The sequence below is a fragment of the Hippoglossus hippoglossus genome, chromosome 16 (assembly GCF_009819705.1).
Source record: "Hippoglossus hippoglossus isolate fHipHip1 chromosome 16, fHipHip1.pri, whole genome shotgun sequence".
Lineage (NCBI taxonomy): Eukaryota > Metazoa > Chordata > Actinopteri > Pleuronectiformes > Pleuronectidae > Hippoglossus > Hippoglossus hippoglossus.
The window spans coordinates 12766242-12777909 of record NC_047166.1 but is presented as its reverse complement, the minus strand read 5'-3'; the positions used below and the strand labels follow the sequence as shown (position 1 = coordinate 12777909).

The 11668-nt window shown below is 40.5% G+C and overlaps 1 protein-coding gene across 1 annotated transcript; it reads right to left on the bottom strand.

Moving 5' to 3' along the window:
* Nucleotides 1-6558: 6558 nt before the first annotated feature.
* On the bottom strand, nt 6559-10642 carry si:ch211-254p10.2 (solute carrier family 40 member 1). The gene is made up of 8 exons (XM_034610252.1): nt 10540-10642; nt 10374-10441; nt 10059-10218; nt 9678-9793; nt 9332-9458; nt 8886-9140; nt 7695-8369; nt 6559-6827 (listed from the first exon to the last, which is right to left on the bottom strand). The coding sequence occupies exons 1-8, from the start codon at nt 10640-10642 to the stop codon at nt 6568-6570; spliced, it is 1764 nt and encodes a 587-aa protein (XP_034466143.1). The 3' UTR covers nt 6559-6567.
* Between the last annotated feature and the right edge of the window lie 1026 nt (nt 10643-11668).

The following is an 11668-nucleotide window of genomic DNA, read 5'->3' as shown; positions in this document are numbered from 1 at the left end:
TGTTAATAATTAACTATTAGAGTTGCCAGATCAACTCCTGGCGGGATGTATGATTTATCGGCACTTTAATATTTATAAATTCAGTCAAATTGAGTCGACAAAGATATTAGTAGATTCAGATTAAGCGCTTTTGATTAATATTTAATGAATCAAATGAATGAACGTCCATCCCAGTTTCCCAAGGCAAAGTCTATGATATCAAACAGTTCCAACACTACAGTTTTTATAGCATGAGACAAACTATTATAACGTTTGCTGATTAATTTGTGGGTGATTTATCAAGTTGTTTTGGCGCCACACTAATCAACTCTAAAGTTAATCGACCTTTTTCACAGCAGACACTTGTCATTGAAGCCCAAGTCTTCCTGATAACAGTTAAGATGGCTCTGTTGTAGTCAAGAGTCCCAGTGATTCATTTCATTTTTAACACTTGTGCTTTTCCTACTGTGACATGTCAAAATGTCCTGTGTGACACTGATAGAATAATAAATAATGAAAATAACTGGCTGCCACTTGGACCAGCACTAGTGGTGCTGCAGAGGAATGTTTTATTATTAAGCTGGTGTACGAGTACATTAGAATCACTCAGTCCTCAACACTTCCTAATTGAATGAAGCCTGTCAGTCGCTCAGCTCGCTCACAGAGGGACCGGCGTGATCCTGAATCTATCGATCAGGGTAAGGCAAGGACATTCATTCTTCATATGAACACTTTCTCTATTATCACTATATCTTTTCCTCCTCTGTCAGCAGTGTGACGCTTGACTGGCTCCTGGCAAAGCCATCCGATTGTGCTGCTGTTGCAAACTGCTGATGCAGCAAACTGCTGGATGAGGAAAGGTCCCCATCTCTAGGTGCTGTTTCTCTTTCATATGAGGTGAGTCTCATCATTCTTCTATATGCTCCTCTGTTGTTCCAAATTAACTGGTTAGGAAGATGCCTGTTGCCCTCACATTCAATATATGTATTTAAAGGAGAATATTCGACTAATAATCCATAACTTAAGTGAGTTTCCTTACTCTTACTCTTCTCTTCTTTCTCCTCTTTCCCCCTTTTCTCTCTTTTCAACTTAAATCATTGACACAGATGTCCGCCCATCCTGTGTCTGGTTCTGCCAGAGGTTTCTTCCTGTTAAAAGGGAGGGTTTTCTCTCTCTCCGCTGCTGCCTAGCTTCTGCTCATCGTGGAAACTGTTGTGTTTCTCTCTACAATAGTGTGTGGTCTCGACCTACATAGTGTATGTTTTGATTTGGAGCTATTGATACAAAACTGATTTGAATGTAATGGACTAGCTAATACCCTTCAATCTTTATTGGAACATGTTCACAAAAGGTCAGAATGAGCGGGCGAAACATTCCCACTTCATTCCCTTACTACAACAATCAGCTCAATCATTACACAAAAGTGACTTGTATTGATTGCGAATTCATCTTACCACACCCTATTTATAAAGCAGTTGTTCTCAACCTTTTTTCAGTGATGTACCCCCTGTGAAATATGTTTTCAGCCAAGTACCCCCTAACCAGCGCAGGTTAGGGGGTACTTTTTTGGTTGAAAAAAAGATGTAATACACAGCGCTGTGCCATCAGTGTCTGATTTATTAAACACTTATATTTTATTGAATATTTATTAAATAACTATTTTTAAAGGATTTTTGAATGGATGCTAATTTTAAATATATATTTTTTTAAATCTCACGTACCCCCTGGGGTACCTTCACGTACCCCCAGGGGTACTAGTACCCCCATTTGAGAACCACTGTTATAGAGAGTAAACTTTAGTGAGCGAACTACCTACAATTATTGTCTTCATGTTATTCTACCATTGCACTATGAGAGGTAAGCTAAGGAAAGCAATGGCCTTGAATGTCTAAAAACAACTTCGTCCTCCTTCCTGCTCCTTCCTAGAGAACGTCGCACAAAGCCAGGAGGACAACTCCAGCTTTAATATGCTACCACTGACCCACTTTCTCAAGTAAATGAATCGCAAAGTGAGAACGCCTAAAGACTTGTTAGCGAGCTCGCTCCAATACGAACAGCGTCTTTAACCAGGGACTACCATGACAACCACTCTCCCGCACCACTGCAAACGACTTACATGGTGATGAAACTCTGTTGAGCTTGTTACACTGCCTCCTTTACCAGCCAAGTACAGATATTCAAAAGCTGCACTGTCTCATAAAAAATTTAAAAAGGATGCATAGCAAACAAGAGACACAATAACATTACCACACAGTGTAGGGATGATCAAAGTAGACTAATCTTTGTTTTCTGCATTAGTGCATTACTGTATTTTGTAAGCACCGATCAAACTCACACACAAGAGACCATGTGGAGACCATGTTGGGGACATCTATCATCTATAATACGTCAAAAACTTTTCCATCCAGCTGGAATAAAAATATTTAACCTGTTTTCTACAGTAAATATAGTGGAAGGTGACATATAATTCATTGGCAGTACAGGTGCACTTACCTAAATGTTGTCTAATAAACTACATCTGCGATAAAAAACTTTTTTCATTAATGTAATAATCTGCTGATTTAGTTGACACCTAAGTATGAGACTGCAACTAATAATCATTCTTTTTACAACTGATGGATTCCACCAATTTTCTCTCCATGGAAATGCAAAAAAAAAAAAAAAGGTTTCATAATTTCTACAGATCCCAGGGTTGTCTTCAGTTCACCAGTTTTGTTGGATTAACGGTTTTAAATAATAATTTACCAGAATATGACAAAGAAAAGCAGCAGATCACATTTGAAAAGGAGACATTAAAGTAAGTTATTGTTAATTTCAGTCAATCAACTCATGCACTTGTTGAATTTTAGTTTTATAGGAAGCTGATATTCTATGAAAAATATCTAAGTAAAATGGACGTGATGATAAAATGGTAATGGGCAGTAAAATATAGATTTAAAAAAAAACTTAATGATAAATTGATAATGGTGGATCAATAACCACAATTCTTTAACACACCTGAGAGCTGGTTCTGTCACTTCTGCTTCCACCTTTTCAAAAGAAAAGACGTTAAAAACCATGTATCCTGTTTATGTTTCTCATGGAGGAAGATGAGTATCTGTGAAAGTGAAGATGTCTTTGGGTAAGTGCTGTTCCCTCGTTTTGTTTCTCTTCAGTGTCACATTAGCTCCGTGTAGCAACAGAGTTAGCGCGGCTAACGTTTAGCTAGTTAGAACTCGAGCGGGTTAGCTAGCTAACAACAAAAAGGTAAACAAAGCAGTCCTGCCCATCACGTACCATGAGGCTACAAACACAACATCTCCAGTTGATGCTCATGTAGAGAAGCATCATGAAGCGTTTCTCTAATGGCAGCTACCTCGTCTTGCTTTGAGTTGAATTAGCATTTAGCTCCTGTGGTGTAAACCTCACCTGTAGTTTTAGGACTCACCTTTTTTGCAGTGATGCAGGTGTATTTTTTTCAAAAGCATCGTTGGGCTCTGATGCTGATAAGTAAAAACAAGTTCAGTTATATCCACCACACACTGGTGGTGATTCCTAAGATGTCTTCATCAAACCCTTATGACAAAGAAATGTTAATCAGGTTTGTTCCAGTTCAACTATAAAAACATATACAACCAAATATATAAGAATGAATATATTTAAGGATATTGAATTAAGAAGTCACAACATATGCACATCTTGTGCATTGTTTATTTGTAGAATACAAATTGTATTGCCACAAACATAAACACAGATTTGGATATGTCTATGAAATGCTCATATCGGGCAGTTTCACCAACCAGCTGATAAATCAGTCGGCCCAAATTTTCTTGGGTGGAATTTCTTTTCAGTATCACTCTGGCTTTGGTTAGAAATCTTTCTGTGAGCTTTAAATTTTAAGGCAGAAAAATATGTTTGTTCAATAGGATTTCTATCGACTGCAACAAACAAAACCTAGACCTCTCTGAAGTAGATGAGGGCTAAAATGAATGACTGATTGATTGACCTGTTGTAATTCATTTTCCAGCTTGATATCCATCAGGTCTGCAGTGATGTATAATACATCATCAGCTCTTAGACAGGCCACTTGCATTAACCAGCCTAATCATGGCTTCTGTATATTGTCAAGGTAACGACACTACATGCTGCCACAGACTCCGATGGAAGCATTACATGCTTCATTTAGTGGAACACGTTTATAGATTTACAATGGTGGCAGGAGCTGGCAGTCAATATCATCATTATCATCAGAGAAGCCTTTAAGAATATGAGAAGCTTGCAATAGCAATAATGTAAACTCACATGCACAGTGCTGCTGACACTACTGACTACTAGTGGTGGTAAACACAGTCTGACAACTCGATTTGCAAGTCATAGTGAATATAAACATAATTTCTCAGCTTCCTGTACATACTGGTGTGCTGTATTGATATTCAATTCCACTGGTGCACCAGTATTGAAAATATGACTAATGAGTGTTCCCACCAAAGTGATATTAGGACACTGCAGACTGGATTCATGTCCCTCCACTCTAAATGATTTGCCTTTGGTTGGACATTGCTCATTTTTACTCAGTGATTCTGTCCACCCTTGTGTGTCCTCATTTGTCCTCATTTGTCCTCTCCTGGATGATTGTCAAAAGTATTAAAATGACTCTTGGATGATGCAGGTAATTTAAACATAATTTTAGGATTAAGATACTATAGTGCACCAAGGAAGCGTTGCCATACTGGCACAGTGATGACCCTCTAATGTGACATTGACCTCTACTGGCCACATATAGCCATTACATTTGCATCTACCGTATCCTCCCTGGCTCCTTCAGACTCTCCTTTACACTGCAGGTATTTCTGCCAACAACCATGAGAGCAATCTGGGGCCTATAGCTCAATTCTGACTGATAAGGAATTCACTCCACCTTTGGCACTATATCTCAGATTATATAATATCTGTAGTAGTTTGACTGGAGCACAATCTTAAGTTACTCCGTGCAAGTTACAGGGATGTGTTTATTTGCATTTAAACATCAAATATCTTTTGTCCACAAGGGACAGACGGTATGAAGCTGCATGGCTGTCCTTTTTATTGGAATGATTCCAGTAACATTAACACATGAAGGTTGAATTGTTGACTTTACTTTGAATAAAAAGAGCCTTTATGCATCTGCAATGTCAAAAAAGACGTTTTGCTGTGCATTTAGATGAATAATCAGCAAGTCATCCAGCACAGCATGTGTAGCACTTTATTTTACTTTACAAATATGTACTTGTTTATTATTCAGGTCACAGGACTTGAGGCCAAATCCTCCTCAGTCATCTTTATTATCATAATAGTCAGTCTGACAACATACAATACAGAGATTTCACAGGGAAATTATACAAATATATTGAGATGTGTTGCTGGTTGTATGACAGACTTTGATGTTTTTTCCACTGTACATGAAGGAGATATGAAAACACAGAGTAGCTGAGAGTAATTCCCAAGTCATATTCCCAACAGTGTTCTTGTTCTTAGTTGAGGTAAGGTAAAGTTTAGTTCATCAGAACTACAAAAGAATAAAGCAAAGTCTAATACAATACTGCCAATAGCAGGGATGGACATTTGCTATCAACACATAGCTCATCACTGGTTTCAAACATGTCACAAAATGAAGATCACTTTCCTCTTAGGTTTCTATAAAACTATTAATATCACTCTTTATATGGGAAGGAAAGAAAGTTTGGAAACTATTCTTATTTATCCAAGTACACAAGCAATTAGAATAAAATAGTTTTTAATGACTCAAGTACATGATGTAGTGTGATCTTTCGCTGTAATCCATAACATGCATAAAAGAAAGGCAAACGCCTGTTTGATTCATCCACAGAGAAACAAACCAGGGGAAGGAAATACTTCATCCTTTCACTTCTGTCCATCAAAAGGGGGCTGCCTCTCTGATTTTTTTCTTTTTATAAATCAAACAATCTCACATCATGTTCCCTTTATTTTCCTTTCTGGACATCCTGGAATATTTCCAAGTGGACGGATCAGTAACATCGATGCCACTTGTAAAAGTACTGTCTCGCCTTGTTTTGTATTTTTGTGTAACACTGCTAAGTTTTTCTCACGACACCAGTTCTCAACTGAGTGAAGGTTAGAAAAATCTCTCCATCCATCCACCCTCCCTTCCAAAAAGCTATGTAAGTTAACAGACTTGTCTGATGAAGGTCTTGCAGTAATCCTACAGGGTTTGCAAAGGCATGTGCTGGAGCCTTGGCCTTAACCTTTTCGTCCTGTTGTACGAGTAGATTAGGACAGTTCACCTGGAGGTACCATTGCTGCATTTATTGTAGCCACCTCAACGTATGTACACAAAGGGAGAGCGCGTCTCCCACTCTACTTCACCTGAGGTCTTGTTTGCTGCTGCGGCACGTGGCCCTGCAGGAAGAGAGCAACCGAGGTGGGACAGGCACTCGCTGTGTTGTGCTGAAATGAATGGCTACGTCAGAAGTGGAGTGTTGCAATAAGATTGCTGAAGGAACAGGAGGGAGACATTCCTTTCACAGGTGCAGAGTGGAGTCAGTGCTGGAAGGCATCTCACACGTGAATGTGTGGGGCCACATGTGCTCCTTATGTGTTCAGGCGGCGTTTTGTCTTGGCTTGGTGCGCATACACGAAGTACATGGTGTGCCCGGTGGTGATGAATAACACAGAAATGATAACTAGGATGCCAAAGTGCTGCGGCTGTGGAGCGGAGATGACCATGATGAAGTGAAGCAGATCCATCAGGTAATTCATAGAGCTCTGCACACCGTTTACCACCCCCCTCTCTGACTCACAGATGTTCTCCTGCAGGAGCTGGGTCACTGTCAGGTCGAAGGACCACAGACCTGAAACACAGATGTCATTGAGGTTTAAATGACATTAAATTGGACTGTATTTTGCACAGCTCTGTGTTTATTTTGTCCTTCAAACAAAAATTAATTGATGGGAAAAGTCCAGGTTTTTTGGGCTGATGCCGACATTGATATTTTTATCCTTAATCAAGCCTGACAGATAAACCGGTTAGCCAATAATACCAGACTTTCACGGACATATCGTCATCTGCAATTGTGTTTGCCAATGTGCACCGATAAGAAAACTTTTATTTTACAGAACAAACAATGCAGAAAATATTTGCATTTATGTTTAAACTGTAAAATACAAGGACTGAATTACATTTAATTGTCGTAAGGGTTTGATTATGACAATGAAATTTACTTTTGTAATTGGCTGATATAGTTTTTTTACTCCTTAATATCGGTATCATCCCCGGAAATCCATATCAGTCGGACTTGAATCCTCTAAGTATGATCATTAAAGTGCAGAACAACCTAGTGCTACTATGTTGCATAGCATATACAAACATTGCAATTACAATGTTGACTATTACTATGGTTTAAATGCAAAACATAAAAAGAAATAGGCATACATGTACTGTAATTTTCACTAATGTACTGAGTGGTAGATTATACAGTGAATTGACAGCGCTCTCTGGTGGATAAACTATGTAACTGAAACTTACTAAACCTTACATCTTTGACAGTTTCTGTTCTGCAGTTTCTAATGTATTGGCCAAGATAGATATATATTCCTGATACGCTCCATGTCCATGTATGGACCAGGCTTTACAGTTGTTAGTATTCCCATGCATTGTATATATATATGTATGTACTCAATTAGGTTATGGTGTCTGCTTCAGATGTCTATCTACTCACCGATGCGTGCTGTGATGACGCCCAAGAACAACAGGATAATGGAGATGTAGGACTCTGGCGCCGTGCCAGAGGGCACGTTGTCAAAAAGCACGGTGTTGTTGGTCCAATGAATGGAGGAGCGGTCGGGAAGCAGCGGTTGATTGCTTCCCCCCCTCAGCGGAAATGTATGTTTTTGCCTTTGGCTCGCCATCCCTCCGACCTCAGAGGAGTTGGTAATGTAGGGCATCAGCAAGCTAAGATCCATAGGGCTGCCAGGGGCAAACACGGAGCACACACACAGCAGCAAGCAGCCCAGGTGGAGGCAGCTCGAGATGATGCCTGTGTTAACCAGGCCATATGTCTTCCTGAGTCTGGTGAACATCACAGTGCCCAACAGCCCCGTGATGGCTGAAACACCCATCAGTAGACTAAGGAGAGAGCCGCTTATACCCTGAGTGTAGGCATAGCCAGTGGTAATGCAGTCGAAGCCCAGCACTGTTGTGTAGAGGAAAGCCAGACCCATTCCTGCCAGGAAGACAGGCTGCCGATAGTAGGCCCTCCAGCCGTCCTTACAGGTGCTCAACAACCAGCGAAACCTCCGGAAACACAGTGGCAGGTTTGTGATTTCTTTTAGGTGCAGGCCTGTGTTGCAGTTGCCTTCTGTCAGGGGCTGAGGTTGTGCAACGATACCCTCCCCTGATGAGAGAGAGGAGTTTCATCCATCATTTCTGTGCATCAGTAAAATCCATAAATCACAGTCGGTGCTGCACCGTTTCATCTTATATAACAATCAAATACAGCCGATATACACTAACTTGGACTGTCAAAGTTTAATACTGTACACAGACGAGATTGTGTCAAAGAATAAATGCTCCAATTAAGCTTTGGAGATGGATCATTTTCATACTGTAATGATTGTTGTCCATTTATTGATTGTAGACAATTAAAGAAATGAAAGCACCCATTAGGCCCAGTGTATTAGATAATTCCAGGACTTTGATATAAAAATGTATTTACATCATTCAAAGGTCACATTTGAGTTGATCTCTTGTATTTCATCTCTTTTTTGCCAACAAGCATGCATTGGTAACATAGTTTAGTCAAATTAATTTTGATTTTGCATATCTACAAGGTCTTGGTAATATTGAACTGTTGGTTATGTTGGTGATGTTAAGATGTACGAATACAGAAAAAAAACACGTTTATCCGTACCTAGTGACCTTCTCCTCTCCAAGCTCTGCAGATACACCTGATCCACCTCCACCACTGGTGGTTTGATCGAGAGCGCAGGGACGATGCGGTACACTCGTGACAAGAAGAAGAACTCCACGATGAGAGACACAAGGTTCCAGCCCAGGATGAAGCCACAGCCTACTACATTGGAGGCCAGGGTCATGACCTGTCCCACTGCTAGTGGGGCCAGGATGTTAGTCACCTGATCTATCCGCCTCATGGTTGCATTCATTCCTTTTGTTAAGATCAAACACACAGAGGTTAACCAGTGTCCACTAGAGGGTGTTCAGCAAAAATCAGAAATGGACCAGTGCCCAATATTCTCTATAATTCACATATTTATGATGAATAACCAGTGACACAAGCCCCTGAGAAACATGGACTATAAACCAACATGAGCATGAACAGAGATCAAATCCCCTCACCAGCTAGGTGACCCCGGTTGTAGCCTGTAATAACCACAATCCAGTCCCTCTGAATGGCAATGGTCAGCGCTGTGCTTGCAAGGTTTGCCACATCTGCCAGGACGATCACCACCGTATAACAAACCACCTTGTGTAAGTTTTGCGATGCAACATGTTACTATGACAGCACAGAGTTAGCCACAAGCTCAGCAGCAGAGACAACAGGGACACAGGACACAGGACAGAGGGAACAACAACAGCAGCCAAAACTCTGTGTGACAATCACGGTGTGCATCCCATTTGCAGATCAATAAAGTATCAATGAATGAAAAGTGATTATTAGTCAAGAAGTGAAGTGTCTACTCACAGTAAGCCAGCCGTCCCAGATCTGTTCAATCCTTTGCTTATATGAGAACACCAACATGAGCACAATGCTACATACTGTCACTGAGATGTTCTGAATGAAAAGAGATGCATGTGCAACTAAAATAGGGAACAAAACAAAAACACTTTAAGAACATAGAAAGTCTATTAATAAAATGAATGCTAGCTTTGGCAGATATGAGTCAGTGGTTGTCAATCTTGATGATGACGCCTGAAATCTCAGGTGAGTTTAGTTTACCACCTAGTTCGAGAGGAAACAAACACACTTCTAGGCCCAAGATTGAAATCCACTGATCCATATCCCTGTTCTGTCATGTACTGCATGCTAAGATGTTCAGACTTGTGTGAAATTGCCTTTGCGTACCTTTATTCCTTGGATTGCGATCAACCCAGTCTCCAATCAAAGCTCCAAGCAGGAGCACTGACCCAGCCACTACCAATCCAAACACCGCTGTCAACAGCAGGTTACGGCCATACAGCTCAATCAGGAACACAGAGATAGCAAAGTGCCACATGCGGTCACCCTGTTTAACATAACATTAAAGGTCATCATTATATGCTGTGTCTAAAAAAAAAAAGAGGCAGCCTGTATGTTTACAGTCAACGTTTACAGTAATTCACGTTTTCGATGTCTTAACTATTGCTCCAGCAATCTGCTTCTTCGGGAAATGATTCTTACCCACATTGACAATGCTCCACTGACATAGATGAGAAACTTGGGACCTCTGAGGTAGATAAGAGCTGAACCTAACGGGGGGGGAAATGCATGAAAATGGAATAAGCACACGTTATATTTGCTGCAGACGCACAACACCAATTCCCTTGGGATATAAAGTCGAGTTCACCTGGTATACTCCTCGCTTTCTGAGCTCTTGCTTCCCGGATGTCGTCAGACTCGAACTCGACCACAACCCCACCACACTGGGAGGCATCTGCTCGCTGGGACATTGCCTATAGAGTAGAATTCACAGGTCTAAAAACCTGTTGAACTTGTCGCACTCTTCTTCCACAGTTAGTGTAATGATACTGTACGTCACCTGTACGTCACAGTGCTCACTCACTTAGATTATTCTGAATACAGTTTAGTTCAAGTTGTCCTACGACAGTACTTTTTTTAATTTATCACGACAAGAATTTTAAAATCACTTATCAAAGTACTGGTTATTTTGCTGAAAACATGCAAGTAACTAATGTGGAACAACAGTAAACACCACTACACTAAAAACAACACTGTAGTAACTTACTAATTGAAAACACCATTTAGTTTCTCCGCAGACAACATAGGGCAACAAATGGTGGAACTTAATGTCCTTTTGAACTCAACAAACCACTTTAACCTCTAGGGCATGACAGCAACACCATGGTATTGTTTAGTCTAACATCTAAAGCAATCGGTCACATCAGAATTTTTTTTTCAATTATAGTATAATAAGTCAGATTGTAAAGAATTAAGGTAGAATAAAACATTTGAGGATGTGAATCACAATACTGAAAGTAGCATTAGCATGACACCTTGCACAGCTCTCTAAATGCAGTGTAAAACTCACAATAACTAGTGCTCATACATCAATGCAGGGTCGGTCATCACCTTTGTTCTGATGTAACGCTCAATCCTCGCTGTTGTTTCTTGACGATGAATCTTGTGCCATGTATCCTATATTGGGAAGCTAGTCTTTCCTGAGAGCTGGAATTCAAGCTGTAGTAGTTTGAAAGGCTTAATAACATAGCAGCGTTCAAGTGCACCATTGTATGAAAGTGCCAGAAAAGCAGAACGGGCAGAGGGACAACAAAGGCAGCCAGCATATTCCAAAGCACGTGACACTGGGGGGCACAATATCACTGTCCACCCACACCACAAAAAGCACAACTGTGTAACTCGTATGACTCAAAATACACACACATGAGCATGGCCAGTGAGCACATGCATGCCCCCTCACACATACACAAGCTGCTGCGCATACACCCACATGTTGA